Genomic DNA, 19,277 nt, shown 5'->3' on the forward strand with positions numbered 1-19,277 from the left:
TTTTCTGTTGGAAAAATAATCATTGTTATTTGTACCTGTAATTTTTCATTTTCAGTTACAATGTCAACAATGGGTGACAAGATTTTGGATAAACCTTTACCAAAAATTGGTGAGAAGAGTCTTTTCACAAAAGAATTAGAAATTGCTCTGGCAAATAAAGATGTTGACCTTGTCGTGCACTCATTAAAAGATCTTCCTACTACACTTCCTGATGGCATGTGCATTGGAGCAGTTCTCAAGTAAGTGTTTGGAATTTTATTTGAGGAGTTTTTTTTTTTAAGTATGGTTCATTTTCAATTTGCATAATAGTAAAGACCCTGCAGTAGTGGTTCTAAGCTTTGATGAGACTGTGGTAGCTTGAATATTTTCTGAAACAAGGAGAAAAATGCGTACATCTCCACGATTTGACACGTGTCTGCCTTTCTTCATGTGACATTACGATATTGTTACTAAAATTTAGATGTGCGGTAAATATACAGTATATACTGTAGTTTTAAACTTTCTTTCAATTATTTTCATCATCACCTGTTAGCTTTCCTCAGGGAACTTGGTATCTTAGTGATACTTTGTTTGCATTATATCGTACTATCTTTTTAATATAATGTTTAATTCCCCCCCCCCCCCCCCGTAGTCTACCTGATGGCCATGATCATTAAGGCATCAGGTCTATATGGTCTGACACCGTGGTTAGCCAGTTCGAGTCCTGTTGGTCGAGAAATTGTCACCTTCAGAATATTGGCCAGCAGGGTAGGAGAGTTGGTGGTATACAATTTCTAATCACTAGATTGCATGCTTAAAGCCTGGATTCAATTCCAAACTTCTCTGCGGTGTTCATATGGAGTGAGGGTAGATGATGCTGTTGATGGTGATTTGTCCGTCTTCCCTCATAATCCCCCATCATGATGTGCAGGTCGCCCATGGGAGTCAAATGGAAAAACTTTCAGCAGGTGAGCCAAACATATCCTCGGACACTCCCGGCACTAAAAGCCATACGATAGATAGATTTCCCTGAATCAGTCTGTCAAGTAGAGATGGCACTATCGACTGAAAAACACTATCGACTATTCGGGCGATAGTCCCTTCGAATTATTGACTGAATAGTCGAATGTTCTCAGTCGAACGAAAGCATTCATTACTTCCTGTCAAGAAGACTGAATAGTCCAACGATTTCAGTCGATTGCAAGTATTCATATAACACAAGTAGTCAGTCGTTCCATGAAAAACTTTCAAATGTTTCCAGTCGAAACTCTCAGTATCAAAAGTGGAAAGTCTCTCTATGAGAGGAAGTGTGTGATCGCTACCACATACTTAAGTTCAAAAAAAGAACAAGATCAATCAGTGAGTACAGTAAAGACGAGTAACTGTTAACCTCTTTGCACATTTGTGCGTATTTCTCTTATTATTATCAAAAGTGGAGTCATACTGTTACGAATTCGACTTATTTTAACGCAGTTTACCAATAATTAGAAATCGCTTGTATAGACACCCATTAGAACAAAATTAATGTTATATTGAGCGACTTACAAATTTATTCAAAGGGACCAACGTTCGCAGCCGAGAAGTCCACTCCGCTTTACATTAGGAATAAGAAGCTGCACCACCCGGAGATCCCAGGTTCGTATTCCATTCACTGACAGCGGATACCGTACCCTTAATGTAGTTTTCCATGGGGTTTTCTACATTCATTCCTGGCAAATACTGCAATAGTACTGTTCCTTGGGCGCATACCGCAATCCTGGACTTATACAATCACACTATCGAGGAACTCACAGTTGCAGAGACTAAAATCCCATTTACGCACACGTCCGTACACGGGACTAATAGAGAGAAGCCCTTAATGTGAACCAATATCGAACGAATGGCCTTTCTTGGTGCTAATGCTAACTGGACAGTGAAACGTAGAAAGACGACAATGAGGCTCTATTCTCGAACAGTGCTAACAATAATATGTAAAACTTGTTGTTGTAGTACACAATCAGGATATAATTTTATTAGAATAGCCGGAAACAGTACTATGCTACTACTATATTTTCTAGATAATTGTTATGCCTTATTTATGAATAACGTAATATAAACAAATATATAATGAAACAAAGATCACATAAACGACAAGAGAAAATCGCCATATCAAGTAGGTACCTATAAAGTTAACATATACTGTATATTACACATCCGAAGTGACCATTAGCCGATAGTTCCATTCGCTTCCGCATCGCTGTGATGGGAGTGCGACTGAATTCAGTCTACTTGTTTTGTGCTGACTGGACAGTGAAATGTGGAGAGATCCGTGACGGGAATATGCAACTGAATTCAGTCGACTTGTTTTGTGTTGACTGGAGAGCAGAACGTGGGGAGATCGATGGCGGGGACTGCGAGTGAATTCAGTCGACTTGTTTTTTGAAGTAGTCGACTGTTACGATAGTTTAAACTATCAACTAGTTCGATAGTGCCCATCTCTACTGTCAAGAAGCTTTTATTATATTATCACTTAACTATGATTATTTTACCAGCTGTATTTATCTTTATCTCATGTTTCTTCTATTTTCCTGTTTTTATCCAGCTTTCTTTTTAACCTTCACTTCCCACATCAAGACTGAAAATCTGTCAAGATGGTTCTCAGTGAGTGTTGAAGTAGGGAAGCAGAATGAGATCATCAGGGGCTGAGAAGAAATTAATATAGAAGACCTCGAATTGACGAGGAGAGAGCCAGTCTTTGTAAAGGTGACCATATATGAAATGGAGATTGTCCTTGTCTCCTCTTTCTATTGCTCCTCTTCCCACACTGGCATGTAATTGTGTTTGTCCTCTTAGGTGTTCCTTTTCATGATCTTATCTCCCTATACGCAAAATTGATATATATATATATATATCATGTAGGCAGAAGAGGTCATGCCAGACGGACTGGCTGTGAAGGCACTGCTCAACTTTTTTTGAGCCCGTGGGAGTTCGTTGCAGTTTTGGTGTCTGAAATCGTAGGTGTCATGTTCCATGTGCCATGATGAACAGCCCCGGAAACATAGTGTGTAGGTCACTTCCTTGCAAGATGCAATCTACCTTAAACAAAATCACGCTAATGGCAATTTCTCCTGCCATTTCCTTCAGGGAAGAATCGCAGGAGAAATATGAATACTCATATTCGAGTATCAGCCGATGACGATGATATTTGATTTGACACATGTTTGTTCATTTTTAATACTCAAATTCAAGTAACAAGATAATGAAGATTTATGCAAGACTATTACACAAGCCTGTCTTCGACAGTCAAAAGTAGTATTTATAAAATAATTGGAAATTCTAAATGGACTATTAATATATCTTATGAATAAAAATGACACTTTCCAGGTTTTATACGGCATTCAAATGGAATAATGGAATCAAAACAGGTATTGTAGTATTTTCTTACAAACCATATTGAGTAGTTGTAGCTCGGAGTTGTACTTTGACGTCAATTGATCTGTGTACTCTTGAGAAAGCTATATACAACTGTCCAAAATGAATCACCATTAACACAATCATATGCCCTCATTGCATGTGAGCACTGTCGAGAGGTTTGGAATTAAATCCAAACTTTTGGTACACATTCTGGTGATTAAAAATTCTGTAACACTACCTCCCCTACCCTGCCGGCCAAAATTCTGATGGTAGTAATATTTTCAACGAATAGGACTTGAACTGGCTAATCGCGGTGTCAGACCAAATAAACTTAACATGTTAACGATCGTGTCCACTGAGTGGGATGCTATATACGACGGGCGTTTGAAAAGTCCATGCAAAAAAAAACTACTTATGTGTTTGGGGTAAACCTTTTTTATTTTTTGACATAGTCTCTGTTCTAAACAAGATGAGGTTTACAGGAACACAACTTATTTATTTGCTTCACACAGAATTCTACAGTATGTACAGGAATAAAACATAAAATTGTCTTGAAGCAAAGTAGATGATTAATCTTGAGAGAGTTTCTGTTTCTATACACTATGTACACTCTGAATGTATTTACACTCACTGCTATCTTGAAAAGATAGTTCTTGGGAAAGATATAGTTCGTGATAGTTGTAAACTATCATTTGCACTAGCATAGATTAGCGAAGAGAGTTCCTTCTAACTTGAAGTGTCTGAGTTCATAAGCTTGTACTAAATGAAAGCTATGTTCACAATTAGAGAATCTAATGTGTGTGTCGGAGCTTGAGTGAGCTTGGGGATGTGTGGCATACAACATCGGGGCTCGACATGGATGAAGGAACGGGAAAGTGGAGTAGTGACCTGAGGTGAAACCTCATACTACCAGAATTCCGTCCACCTGGTCGAGACACATTTTTCAGAGGAGTAGCCTCCGTGTTCGACGTTCAGTGTATTCTGGAGCAGGACACTGGGGAGAATCCTCATGAGTGACAGACAGGGAGCTCCTTATATACTGCACACGACGTAACAGACACGCGCACTGAAGACTGCGCGTCGAGTCTCGAATGATCCACGCTTGCGTGCGTGCGGCTGGGTGGCGCTGAGCGAAGAGAGCGGAGGACATACAACAGTCTCCTTTTAGGCTGATACACTTCGTCCAACGATGTTCTAGTTTGTTGATCCATTCTGAATATTAGGATTTGTCCAAGTCTGCAAAATATCCATTAGTGTCTGCAATCACCTCCTCGTTTGAATAAAATCTTTTTCCCGCCAGCCATTTCTTCAAATTGGGGAACAAATAGTAGTCCGAGGGAGCCAAATCTGGAGAATAGGGGGGATGTGTAACGAGTTGGAATCCTATTTCCATTAATTTTGCGACCACAACTGCTGAGGTGTGTGCTGGTGGGTTGTCGTGATGGAAAAGAACTTTCTTGTGGGCCAATCGTGGGTGTTTTTCTTGCAGTTTTCAAACGGTCCAATAACGATGAATAATATGCACCTGTAATAGTTTTAACCTTTTACCAGATAGTCGATGAGGATTATCCCTTGCAAATCCCAAAAGACAGTCGCCATAACCTTTCCAGCCGAAGGAACGGTCTTCGCCTTTTTTGGTGCAGATTCCCCCTTGGAAACCCATTGTTTAGATTGTTGTTTGTTCTCCGGAGTATAGTGATGTATCCATGTTTCATCCACAGTGACGAAACGATGCTTAAAGTCCTCTGGATTCTTCTGGAACAGCTGCAAACCATCCTTGCAACATTTCACTCGATTCCGTTTTTGGTCAAGCGTGAGCAATCGCGGCACCCGTCTTGCGGATAGCTTTCTCATGTCCAAATGTTTATGCAAAATTTTATGTGCCCATTCAGTTGAGATACCCACAGAACTAGCAATCTCGCGCACCTTAACTCTTGTGTCATCCATCACCACATCATGGATTTCATCGATGTTTTCTGGATTCGTAATCTCCACAGGCCGTCCAGAACGTTCAGCGTCACTTGTGCCCATATGGCCAGTCCGAAAATTTTGAAACCACTTATAAACTGTTCTAATCGAAGGTGCAGAGTCACCATAATGTTTATCAAGCTTCTCTTTAGTCTCCTGAGGCGTTTTGCCTTTCATAAAGTTATGTTTAATCACCACACAAAATTCTTTTTCGTCCATTTCTTGAAAATCACTCAACTTCCTTGATTCACACGAATGCCAAACAAAGAAATAGACCAATATGGCTGAAACTTGGTATGCATTCATTCAAGAGATTCTACTAACTAAACATGACCTCGATATACGCCGGTGGTGCCATCTCTGACTTTGCACGGACTTTTCAAACCACCTTCGTATTGTGCTTATCAATAGACATAAACCCAGAATGGGAAAAAATGATTCATTACTTTCATTGCAAGATAGTATTTTTCACTGAACCGTTCAAGTTTGATGGTCATCATTGCATTGTTCTTGTAACCCATAACTGGTACCAGTTTAAGAGTCTCAAATATATCTGTGGAAGGCAATAGAGGCCAGGATGTACACAGTTTGACATGAAGAGTGATATAGTTATGTACCCACATCATCATGGCAAATGCGACGATTTTGCTGATAGAAACGTATTTTGCTTAAGAAGGTACAAAAGTCATGGTTGTGAGAGGTTCATTGTATTTTTCTTGTAAAGAAGACATAATAGTCTTTAACTGGTACCAATTTCAGCTGCTGAAACCTTCTCATTTTCTCAATATTGCTGTGAATGACAGAATTAGGGATTTTATATATATACTGTATACTGTAAATATTTGTATGGAAAGCATGTGTTGAAAACCTACATATAGTAATGAATCAAATTGTATGTAAAATGTGTAGGGGGCAACGTGTCCACCTGTCACCCGGCGGCTCCGGGTTAGATTCCCGGCCGGGTCAGGGGTTTTTAATTGTAAATGATTAATATCCCTGGCCTGGGGACTGGGTGTTTGTGTTGTCCTTAATGTTCCTTTCCTCACATTCAACACTTTACACTTCTGCCATTTACAAAATACACGCAGGTTCCTCACATGGTGCAAGTAGGGGCAAAACATCTTTCTAGGTTTATGCCCCAAACAAATAGCTTTTTTTTTTTTTTTTTAAATGTAAAAGCTACTTTTTATATTCTTACTTAAAATTCAGAGAAAAAATGGATAGATTTATTGCTGAATGTTGAAACACGCTTCTAAAATTGACAGTGACCAATAAGTTGGTTTGTGTATGTAATGCAACCATATTTTGTCTTTCATTGTAATGAAAGTTGATGGAAGCTCTCTTTATGCTAATATTTCATTTGGGTAAAAATGTACTGCAAGAAATTATCCTGTGAGAAATATTGTCAGGATGTGATGGAAATTCTTGGCCATTGAAATTCTTAGAGGTTTTATGATTTTTCATCTACCTATATTGCAATAATTTTGTTATGGTTTCAAAATTTTCCATTATTTGATGCTTTGTTCTTTGATTTTTCAGGAGAGAGGATCCAAGGGATTCTGTTGTTCTTCATCCTAATATGCAAGGAAAGACGTTGGAGACATTACCTGAAGGCAGTGTTATAGGTGAGAACTTCTGTTGATTTGTAATTGTGATATGGCTGATGTCCAAAGCTATCCTTAACACTAATATAAATAATGAGCTGTATAATTGTAACAAATATTTTCTATCACTTGAGCATCCGTAGTGGTAAATAAATGCAGGTACATATAATGGGAAAGGATGCACAGTACCACATCAAAACCGAGCTCGATAGCTGCAGTCGCTTAAGTGTGGCCAGTATTCGGGAGATAGTGGGTTCGAACCCCACTATCGGCAGCCCTGAAGATGGTTTTCCATGGTTTCCAGTTTTCATACCAAGCAGATGCTGAGGCTGTACCTTAATTAAGGCCATGGCCGCGTCCTTCCCGGTCCTAGCCCTTTCCTATCCTATCGTCGCATAAGACCTATCTGTGTCGGTGTGACGTAAGGCCAATAGCAAATAAAAAAATTACCTTATCAAAGACAGGAAGGATAGTTATTTACAGGATAAACCCAATGGAAGATCAGTGTGGGTAGTGGGAAAACTGAAAGGAGCACGGCAAAACTTAACACAAACAGACAAGGACAAACAACTCACCTTCATACATGGTGTCTGCCTCTGTTAGTGTAGTTGATTGTAAAGGTAAAAGCACATTGAAACTTCTCCTCAATCACACTCCCAAGATATGGATTGATTTTTATACCCCATCTGAAGTAATATGGTACTACCATATTGGCCGAAATATAAAACAGCCTTGCATATAAGATGACCCTGAATTTTGGGGAAGTTTTACAAGAAAACTTTTAGAATGAGTGTAATTACAGATTCTTAAGCTCTCCTGTAACTTGATAATTTAATTAGCCCTAAAGTTAATCTAAGAACAAAAGTTTTGTTTTTAATATAAGATATTGTGGACTTTCATCAGTTTTATATAATAATTGATGTTACTTCTGAATTGGAAAGATCAGCCGGTGTTAACACCTCACCGTTGCCCAGGGACGCCCGAATGTAAATCATACACTCTTTGGGGAGGCACAATGGAGGACTTGATGGCTGCGACACCTAATGCCCTTGATTTGGCAAAATTCTGGGCAGACACTATTTGATATGTATGTCATTTAGTACCATTATGCTATGTAAAATGTATGCTTCTGACATGAATAAATAAAATCAGTTTTATTATGTAACGCTAATAGACCAAATTTATCGACCAATAGGCATTGCAGAATTGTAATGAGACATCATAAACACAGTCCCGAACATTGAGAATGACTGCTGCCCTACTACACCCGTAATATTACGAGCCTGATATATGTCCGAATATAATTACGCAATACTAGTGAGGATGTCATAACCTTTGATCTGTTATAGAGAGAACTGTAAATACCTATGAAATTTGAATGTTTTGTGACATGGTCATTGCAGGTATTGCGTTCATACCGACTGTATAACAGGTGCAGCAGAATAGCAGTCATTCTTAGCGTTCACAAATATTACAAGCGCCTGTAAGCACCAGCAGTGTAAAAGTCAATTCTCACACCACCTTCTGTACCTTCATTCTAATAACTTTGCAACTAAGTGGATAACCCCAGTTTTGTTTCTCCTGCACGAATCCAGTAACAAGCCTACCAGTTTGTTAAATTTTCTTTGTCTTTCTTCCAAGTCATATGTTACACTTTGAAACACTGGACTTGATTATAGTCTTTTTTGTCTTTGTAAAACCTGCAAATTGAAGTATATATCATCTCGTTCCCCGTTATTTAACTGAAGTGATTAAAATACACTCCTTTCTGCACAATTCATTCTGACTAGACCAAAACTAAATGGATTAACACAATGATGCCAATCCAAGCAACAATAAATGATAAGTCACAAACTTGAAAAAATTATTGAAGCTTGAGAAATTTTGATTTATTTTATGACTTTGAATTCAGCTGCAATGCACATTTTGTTTCCTGCTGCACAAGTCAGTACAGTTGGTAAGGGATATAGGTAGACCTTCACAAAAATCTTTAAATGTTAGACTGTGCATGTAAGATGACTGCAATTTTTATTACTGTTGTACATTTTTACATAAAAATTGTCTTGGATTCGGGTCGATATGGTAATTATAAAATCAACTCATTTATGGACATTGTCAGATACAGACATGGACAGCTGTTTGAAAGTCCTAAAGCTTGCTTATTTCTTGACTATGGACAGAACTAGGTTCTCAAGGTCTGATAAACTGTCCTGTGGGTAATTAAAAGGGAAAAATTAGTCTGTACACAAATGTACATCATTGACGAATACAATATGGGTTCCTTAGTAGTACTGCATCTGCTAGCCCAACCGCCTAGCTTTCCAGTACCATTAGGTGGAAGTAAGTGAATAAAGAACTTCATAAAATGTTGCCTGGCTGATGGGTTGGAAGTCCAGTTACTACAATCAATTCGGCCCTATTAAATTATTCTCTTCACTCACTCATCAGTTGTTTTGTCTCATGTGCCATCAAATTTAAACATAAAGGTTTGGCAATCTGTGAAAAAGTTGAAGTTATCAACTGTGCTGATAAAACTGTAGTGTAGTTGACAAACAAGCCTGGTTGTCTTTTTAAAGGGACCTTCATAATGCTGTACTGCACTTCGTGAGTTTATATTTGAAATAAATATGTATAACATGTTTTCAGCAGAGTGTAAAATGACACGATATTTTCTTTTCTTTTGACCTGTTCTGATCAAAGTTTTACAGCACTTTATACTGTATTTAGACATCCCAGATGCGGACAAATTAACATCTCTTCAATGTTCAAAAATGAGAGTTTCACTATGCTTGCATGGTTCTCTTGTATTTCAGCCAACTAAGTTTGTAGAGTTGCAGTTTGTCCTTCCTTTTAATTTTTTAATTTATATTTTTTCCTATCCCTCCTTTATGTTTCTCTCTACTAACACTGACTTATCGTAATGTATGTATATGTGTGGTTTTTTCTCCTTCCAGTAGTCTATAATATTTTTGTATTTCATTGAGATGCATAACAAGCAAAACCTATTTCTAGGTACCAGTTCACTCCGTCGCACAGCACAATTAAAGCGTAAATATCCTCATCTTAGAGTATCGGATATTAGGGGGAACCTGAATACAAGACTGAAGAAATTGGATACAGATGATAAATATCAAGCCATTGTTTTGGCTTCTGCTGGTTTGATTAGAATGGATTGGGAAAAGAGAATTGAACAGGTAAGAACAGTGTTATTTTTTTAGGCTTTGTGATGTAATGCTAAAAATTCAGAATTGCAGCTGAGGGGGCAAGGTTCTGAATGACTGTAGTGGTACAGAAGACGTGGTGATCAAATGTCATGAGAACTTGTGGGCAAAATCTAGTAGGCCTAGTTTGCTGTTCAGACTCAAATGTAATTCACTTCTCTTCTTGCCTAATTTCATTTTCTACTTTAGTGTTCTCTTTGCAATATTGGTGATATAATACTGTATTGGCCTGAATATAAAACAGCCTCACATATAAGATGACACTGAATTTTTGGAGGTGGGCTACTGTATGTTCCGAGCTGTCGTTGGAGAGATGGCTTGGAATGATATTAGTAGACGAATAAGTTCCAATGCAGGTTTTAAAGGTAGAAAAGATCATAATATTTAGATAAAGTTGGAATTCAAAAGGACAAATTGAGGCAAATATTCAGTTATAGCAAGGGGAATTAGGGATAGAAATAATTTATCAAAGGAAATGTTCGATAAATTTAGAAGTTCTTTGAAATCATCTAAGAAAAAACTAGTTAAACAATTGGTAGGGAATTTGCTCCCTGGATGACAGCCTTAAATGTAGGTCATTGATAATTGATCAATACTAATGAAAACCGTAATCCTCTTATATGCACGGCTGATGTTAATACGTGGGTTCTGTATTATGATTAGAGTTCATTGAAATGTTGAAATTGAGTTGCATTAAAAGGAAGGAATGCCCTTACGAAAAGCAATTAGAAATTCGCAGAAAATTGAGAATGAAAGTCAGATTAGTTGGACAAGTTTTGAACTGATGATGGATGATGATGGTGGTGTAGTTGTTGTTGTTTAAAGGAGCCTAACATCTAGGTCATCAGCCCAAGTTTTGAACTATTGTAAATTTCAGTGTCATCAGGTTTTTATATCAAGGCTGACCCCAACCACTGTTCATTCAAGTTTAAAGTATTCTAGAATTTTAAACTTAAAAATAATAAGAGGTATAGATTCCCACTATAGTGAATGGCCTCCAAACTAGACAGTGGAGATCTAGGCTAAGAAAGAAAATGGCTTTAGCAAAATTTCACAAAAAGAGATTGCAGTGTACGTAAATGGGTCAAAAGGTTAGTTGCACTAACGCGCCGCAGCAGCGCGCTGTGTGTCGCAAACGTGGGCACAGCGGAGAAAGGGACAGACACAGCCCACACGTCTGTTAGTCAGGTCGCTGTGGTGTCTCGTCTAGTATTGTATGAATAGTGGCCAAATGCAATGGCGCGTCAACTGGACGTTCACTCCAAATATGAGGTGCATGCGACAATCCGATTCTTATGGGCCAAAAGGAAGAATTGCACGGACATTCATCGTGAAATTAGTGCTGTGTATGGGAAGCAGGCCATTTCCAGGCAAGGTATCGTAAAGTGGTGTCAGCAATTCGAAGCCGGACGCACGGATATCACGGATAACCATCGCGAAGGCAGGCCCTCAACATCCAGGACCCGTGCAAAGGTCAACAATGTGAATGCGATCATTAGACAGAACCGGCGCATTAAACTGAGAGAAATCCCGAAGCAGCTGAACATGTCGTATGGCAGTGTGTTCGCCATTGTTCACGAGGACCTTGGATATCATAAGCTGTGTCAAAGATGGGTCCCATGTCTTCTCACCGATGAGCACAAGGGACAACATTTCCAATCCTCCCTGGCATTTTTGCAACGCTATGCCGCAGGCGGCAACAGGTTTCTGCGGCAAATCGTCACAGGCGACGAAACATGGGTCCACCACTTCACCCCCGAAACAAAGCGAACATCAATGGAATGGGTGCACCCCTCATCACCACAACGAAAGAAGGCCAAGGTTCAACCTTCAGCCGGTAAGGTTATGGTGACAGTGTTCTTTGACATGGAGGGTTTGCTGCACGTGGAATTCATGCCGAAAGGAACAACGATCAACGCGGTGGCGTATTGTCAAACGTTGCACCAGTTGCATAAAGCGATTAAACAGAAGCGCCGGGGGAAATTGAGCGCCGGTAACACTTCACAAGGCCCGCCAAACGAGAGAACTGCTGCAGCGTTTCAAGTGGGAGGTCTGGCAACATCCACCCTACAGTCCCGATCTAGCGCCATGTGACTTTCATCTGTTCGGTAAGCTCAAAACGGAGCTCGGTGGTCGCCGTTTCCAGACCGATGAGGAGGTGAAGGCCGCTGTCTCCGAGTGGTTGCAGAACGCTGGAGGAAATTTCTATGCATCCGGCATCGACAAGTTGGTTGTGCGTTCGCAGAAATGTTCGGAGTCTCTTGGAAACTATGTGGAAAAGTGAAGTTACAGTGTATGTCATAGTCGTGTTGCTATTGTATAGGTGGTGTAGTAAATGGCCATAACTAGGAAGTGCAACTTATTTTCTGATCTGCCCTCATAGTTATTTATGCGACTGCCATGGAAAGTGATCTTTTACATTATGAACGAGATGTTTACAGAATTTCTAAGAGAGTAATGTAAACTTGTCATTTTAGTGACTGTTGTGTACAATATTTTATTTCATATTATGGCGAATTTATTTAAATTAAATGAGAACCACATAGATCTCATGTGAAATTAATTATATGCGCTGAACAAGAGGCTACACAAAATGGGGCCACAAAAGGAATGAAGACATGCTGAAAGAGTTGGAAGTCCAGCTAGTAATTGACTACATCTGCAATTATCACAAAAAAATGGAAACATCATGTCCAAAGAATGGAAACTGGAAGACACCCAATTCTTTTTGCTACCAATCCAGAGTAAGATGGTCTATGGGATGTCCACTGAAGAGGGAATGCAAGACCGTTATGACCACTTGGTCCAATACAGGACAGGTTTCAAGTGACTTAATGTTCGGATTACTGAGGTCAGTGATACAAATACAACAGAGGCAGTCTTTTTATTGATGCTTTCATGGTCAAGAATAATCGACTGAATGAACTTTAAGATCATGCAGTGTGAAATTAAAAGAATCGGAAGATATACTCTTTCACAAAGGCCTTGTTCAAATTCCTGAGAAATAAATAATTATAGCAGTCGTAGTTTGTTTGTTGAAGCAGTGAAGTGTTAATAAAGTTTTCCTGCTGTTTTTCTCATTTCAGGTTGTATTTCAGGAAGATAATTGAACGTATAGATATGTTTGTCGTAGGCATGCACAGAGTTTGTATTACATAGGTGGTGTCTTTCATAGTTGATGTTATTTATTGTTGCTAATTTTTTAAAATGGTTGTTGGTTTTCTTTTCTTTAGACACTTGAAGCAGATGATATGCTGTATGCAGTTGGTCAGGGTGCTCTAGCTGTGGAGTGTGGTGAACGTGATCTTCCTATTTTACAATTGTTGGAACGCCTTCACCATGGCCCTACAGCGTTAAAAGTATTGGCAGAACGCAGCTTTCTACGAACATTAGGTGGTGGTTGCTCTGCACCAGTTGCTGTACATTCTGTATTAAGAGGTAATGAACTGACTCTTACTGGGGCTGTCTGGAGCCTCGATGGCAGTCAAACTCTAGAGGAAACACAGTCATGCAAGTTGAAATATTGCAGTGAAGACGACGATGATGGATTGCGTCCAAGGTAAGTTTGGGTTTCAGAAGCATCCTTATATCAGAGCCAACAGATGTTAAATGAATTTCAGGAGCGTTTCTTCTTTTTTCTTCTTTCAAATCGTTGATGGTAATGCATCTCAGTTCAACAACTGCATTAGTGGGTGTAATATTGAAAAATAAAATTGATTTTAATGTACAAAGTGGAGTAACTTATATTTTATGATAACTTAATGTCATGCCACAAACTGAGAGCCAGAAATTTGCAGTCACTCAAAAAGAAAAGAAAGACCACATAGTATTTTGTAAGTTCTTTGCAAGTACACTTTTCTTAGAAATAATTGAACCTATTGATAAAATGTTTGTTGTAGGCATCCACAGAGTTTGTTTTACATAGGAGGTGAATTATATTTTGAAAATAATTGAAATTATCTGTGACCGGACGAGTTGGTCGTGCGGTTAGGGGTGTGCAGCTGTGAGCTTGCATCCGGGAGATAGTGGGTTTGAATTCCACTGTCGGCAGTCCTGAAGGTGGTTTTCCATGGTTTCCCCACTTTCACACCAGGCAAATGCTGGGGCTGTACCTTAATTAAGGCCACAGTCACTGCCTTCCCACTCCTAGCCCTTTCCTATTCCATCGTCACCATAAGACCTGTCTGTGTCGGTGCGACATAAAGCCACTAGCAAAAAATAAATTATCTGATAAAACATTAAATGAAGGGAATACCAGCACTCGTTCTCCTTTTTTGAGTGACTATACATACATCTAGTGGCTTGATTCCTGCAACAGCTTTAATGCTTATATTGTCATCATCTATTATCTAGATGAAACTGTGCCAGTTATCCTTCTCCATTCTGCTCTATCTTTCTGCCTCTCCTTATCCATTGTCATGTTGCAGTCCAGGTCCCTTTGGTTTACACTGTTCTTAACCAGATCCATCCAACAGAACACAGACCTATCTTCCTTAGCTGTCTTTCCCTTCATTAGTTATTACATACAATAGTTTGTTTTGGTAATTTTTTTTTTTTTTTTTTTTTTCATCACTTAGATATGTCTCGATCATCTGTAGACTTTTCCTTTGCATTTATCAGCATTAATTCTTTCTACAGAAATTGGATAAAGGCAGCAGAAATTACTTATCCAATTTCTGTAGTCCCTGTAAGAGGTATGTTATGTGACTTAACGTTATCTATTTTAGCTTTCATTGGTACATCTTCATGATGAATACCACTCTCAAATTCTGTCTTCCTAATTATTTTCAAATCCAGTCATGAAATCTCCATGAACTTGGTTTGTGTGTATGTTGAAGTTCTACAAAAAACAATATCTTTGTATCCAATTGTTTTTGCTCTTTTTTTTTCATCACTATTGTTTTGCTTGTCCCAATTCTCCATCAAGCTGTACTTGCTCATCTCTCTCATCCTTTCACTAAGTCATCAGCAAATATCATTGTGCTACTGTTGATGCCCTCTTTATACCATCCATCATAATTATATCCACGAAGTAACAGTATGCTACCCTGCATCAGTCCAACGTTCACTATCCTATTCTTCTTCCTTGTGTCTTCATACAAGTGCATAATTTAAAGTACATTGCTACAATGATTTTTATTTTCCAATACTTTTCTGTGCAGTCTTCCCCAAACTTTTCTGAGATCACTACCACATATCTTTCCTAAATCAATAAACATTCTATCTTTCTGATATTCCTACTGCTTTTATTTATTTTTGTGATGATTAAAATGGGCTCCACTGTTATTTTTCTGTTTGTGAAACCAAGCAGAAATATAGAACTGACAGAAAACTATCAGTTGCTGAAGATGATAAAAGATACTCAGTTCAAAGTATTCCAAACTTGAGGTAACTTGCTTGCCAGAAAAGTTGTTGTGAGTTTTACTTTCCATTATATACTTTTGTTGATGATTATAATTATGTCTAGCTTTATGGTTGACTGGTCAGTATCCTGGTCTTCAGTCATTAGATTCCTGGCCAGGTCATGGGATTTTAATCTGGACATTAATCTGTTTTATCCTTCATTGATCAGTTACATTAGCTCGGAAACTGGATGCTCACACTGTTCAGAACATTTCTGCTACTTTCACACCACACTACCCTCCACCACATTGACACACGGTTTACTATACACTACAGACACTGTCCACCCTCATTGAAGAACAATAGCTGCAGGAAATTATTATTATAAAATTGTGCTCCACTGGAATGCTTGAGCAAAAGAGAACGAGGGACTGGCTATATCTGCTAATCAAAACAATCATAGGAGACTTAGAGCCTCTGTCCCCAGTAATACAAACTTTGTGTTTCATGAGGGAACTACAAACTTGATTATTTTGAATTTAAGTTGTCATGATAACTTTTCTTCGGTGTCTTTGCCCTCTGGCCAGACTGACAGGCAGGCTCGTATGCTGGTTTGAGTCCAAATTGGCAGGTTCGATCCTGGCCCTATAATATAGTGACAAAAATCCAAGGAGTGATTTGTGATCATTTTTTGCTCAAATCCATCCATTCCACTGAGCATACTTAACAACAAATCTAACCTGTCCTTTTTTAATTCATCCCATGTACTGAGCATTTTTATTTGAATTGATACAATAATGAATATTATGATTTTTCAGGAAGTGCCCATATCGTACACCAACATTATATTGTGGGATGTCTCCTTCGAATTTGACGTACACAGACTTGGACATTTCAGAGAAGCTGGGAAGTGATCTTGCTAATAAACTTATCAAATTGGGAGCTCTTTTCATCATGAATGAAGCAAAAAAGAAGAATGAAAGTGTAGCTCTTTAGTGTTCTATAATCGTCGGATCTTCGTTAGTGTAGCAGAAATGTGAGGAATCCAGTTCAAGGCAGAGATGATATGTTGGTCACAGTTCCTTGCCTGTTACAGTGATCACTGCTTTCGTGTTAACTCTCAGTATGAGGAATCTGATAATGCACTAAAACTTTTATTTAAATATGTGTACAAAACAGTATTGTATAGTAAGTTGTTGACTTTTTATTGTTTCTACACTATTTTTTAACTATTTAATGTTACCATTGTTGTTGTTTTTTTACAATTTTATACACCAGACACTCATTCTTTGTGCATGATCCATGTGTTCAGCACTGCATCGTATGAGAGCAGCGCATCTGGACTCTTGTGTATGTAATATACCTTAAACTGACGTGAAAGAGGGAAGTTTAGATTCTTCATATTGAGACTATATTACATTTCGAATTGTAATGGACAGATTGCAATATGTGGTGAAAATACTATTTTAAATTTATTTTTGATTCTATCTGTAAGAGACTGTGAACAATCCTGGAACCAGTGAAGTGACTACATTGTGTAAAGATATATTGTATTTTTATGTCAGTGGAAAAATTAGTTTATTGATAAAGATGAAATTGTTCCAAAAATGCTGGTTAATTTATGAGTATTAAGAAATACCTTCTGTATTTTAGTTGAATGATGCACTCTTGTCAACTATCCCCTAAGTGGTATGTTCCAAGCTGTTGGTGTGGGAGGACATCAGTAGATGAATAAGTCTGAGTGGTGTCTTTAATTGTAGGAAAGATCACAATATGAAGATAAAGTTGGAATTCAAGAGGACAAATTGGGGCAAATATTTGTTTATAGGAATGGGAGTTAGGGATTGGAATAACTTACCAAGGGAGATGTTCAATAAATTTCCTATTTCTTTGCAATGATTTAAGAAAAGGCTAGGAAAACAACAGATAGGGAATCTGCCACTTGGGCGACTGCCCTAAATGCAGATCAGTAGTGATTGATATATATATTTGCCAGTATGATTATTAAAATCAAGAATTTTGATAGAGAATGAAGGTTATAAGCAACCTCACTATAGAGTCATTAAACTGATTTGTTTCATATTTAAAAGAGTTCACTCAGAAAATGTTTTAATCTCCAGACCTGCAAGTAAAGCTCTGCACTGCACTAGGCACACATCAAAACAACAAAACTTACCATAGATCATCTCATAGTAGAAATATTTTCATGTTTTTTTATTTTTTATTTATTTATTAGCATACAGAGGATTTGTACTCGCCATTAATGATGCTTCAGAATGAGGATTTGGTATCGTATGATAAACTGTAGAGCACTCCAGGATATGAGGAGGCCATTACCTGTTGAATAGTTGAACATTTGAATATGGAGCTTTTGAACATGTAACATTAGAATGCAGAGAGAGCAACAAGCCTTTGTCCTTTTTAGTGTCAAACCATCTAACATCATTTATCCAGTTTTTGCTATTAGGGTCAGACAACTGACTCCATGCACAGTTACTAAAAATAAGGAAAGCTCTGACAGAGAATGATCCTTATACTTATTCTGGAATATTTCAGACATTTCATAGTTTCTGATGAATGAATGGAACAATAATTGTTCTGTTTTGCCCTGCCTCCCTTATTTAGTCATCTTTGTCCTTTCTCACATTTTGTTGTGGCTACATTAAATCGGCTGTAATCTCGCTTATTTTTGGACAATGAGCTGCCAACCTCACTTATTATTGTTATTATTAACACTTCTATTTGCTCTTGATCGACTATCTAAAACACTTTCAAGTAGACTCTGGATGCAGTCATATTCTCTCCCCAAGGCACAGTAGACTAAAACGAATGCAAACTAAGGGAATATTGCAGCTAATTCTAAGAAAGTAAACAAAAGATAACAAAAGAAACAATAACAAACAAGAGAGTAGGGCAGCCACATTCCTTGGCTATTCATAGAACATTAAACATCAGAGCTATGCCCAGGGGTAGCCAAACTGTAAGCAGAAATATAACAGTCTGTGCTCGGTGGGCAAGACCGGTCTTCTGCGTTGAAGGTCATGGAAGGTGCAGTGGATGTGCCTTGTCATTTTGGGTGAATAGGTTCATTCTCACTCATTTTCCGCCAGTTTCGCCCAATTCCTCTTAACATTAATTGAAGCTTTAAAGAGATGTGTTTACCCTCTACATTATTTTATTAGATAGTACTTTCTTTGCAGTCATGAATAGGTGCAGTGGGAACACAAGAAATCCTGTCTCTTCTGGTACGTATTCACCACCATTTTGTGTTCTCGTGTGTTCCACAGCTGTCTCTGTAAGCATGTCCCTTTAAAACGTTGATGCCTAAGTAATTTTTGTTGCAAGAAATGTATTCCTTCATCTTCAATTGCACAGCATCTGGACAGTGAACATTAAAATGTAAACTGAGAGCCTTTTAATCTCCTTGTGATTAAACAGAATTGAGTTTCTTTGTCATGTTTCCTGAATTCATTTAAAATCTTCACTGTGGACAGATGTGTTTTTTCTCTTCTGAAGATGTGGAGCAAAGTCTCCGTGAAATATAATTTCTCCTTGTTTTCTTGAAACGACAAAACCCCAAAAGCCAAATTAACATGTCCATTTGATCCGTGTTTGATGTACGTGCCCATTTATACTGTATATGTGAGTTCTGTTGAATTCTGGCTTCATGAGAAACACTCCAGTGTTCATTTCTGCAGTACTGCCAACTAAAGAGTGAACAAATGGTGAAAAGTAGTAATTCAAGCTCAATATGTCCTTCATTCGTGCA

At 38.2% G+C, this 19,277-nt stretch overlaps 1 protein-coding gene across 1 annotated transcript in view; it reads left to right on the forward strand.

The window, feature by feature from the left end:
• Positions 1–17,116, forward strand: part of Hmbs (porphobilinogen deaminase-like protein l(3)02640) — a 38,466-nt gene extending 21,350 nt beyond the window's left edge. The window contains exons 3-7 of the mRNA XM_067151310.2: positions 56–239; positions 6,880–6,965; positions 9,957–10,138; positions 13,399–13,724; positions 16,327–17,116. Coding sequence (XP_067007411.1) covers positions 56–239; positions 6,880–6,965; positions 9,957–10,138; positions 13,399–13,724; positions 16,327–16,504 — 956 coding nt within the window. The 3' untranslated portion in view covers positions 16,505–17,116. The remainder of the gene's footprint in view (positions 1–55; positions 240–6,879; positions 6,966–9,956; positions 10,139–13,398; positions 13,725–16,326) is intronic.
• Positions 17,117–19,277: the final 2,161 nt, after the last annotated feature.

Source organism: Anabrus simplex, chromosome 7, assembly GCF_040414725.1.
Source record: "Anabrus simplex isolate iqAnaSimp1 chromosome 7, ASM4041472v1, whole genome shotgun sequence".
Lineage (NCBI taxonomy): Eukaryota > Metazoa > Arthropoda > Insecta > Orthoptera > Tettigoniidae > Anabrus > Anabrus simplex.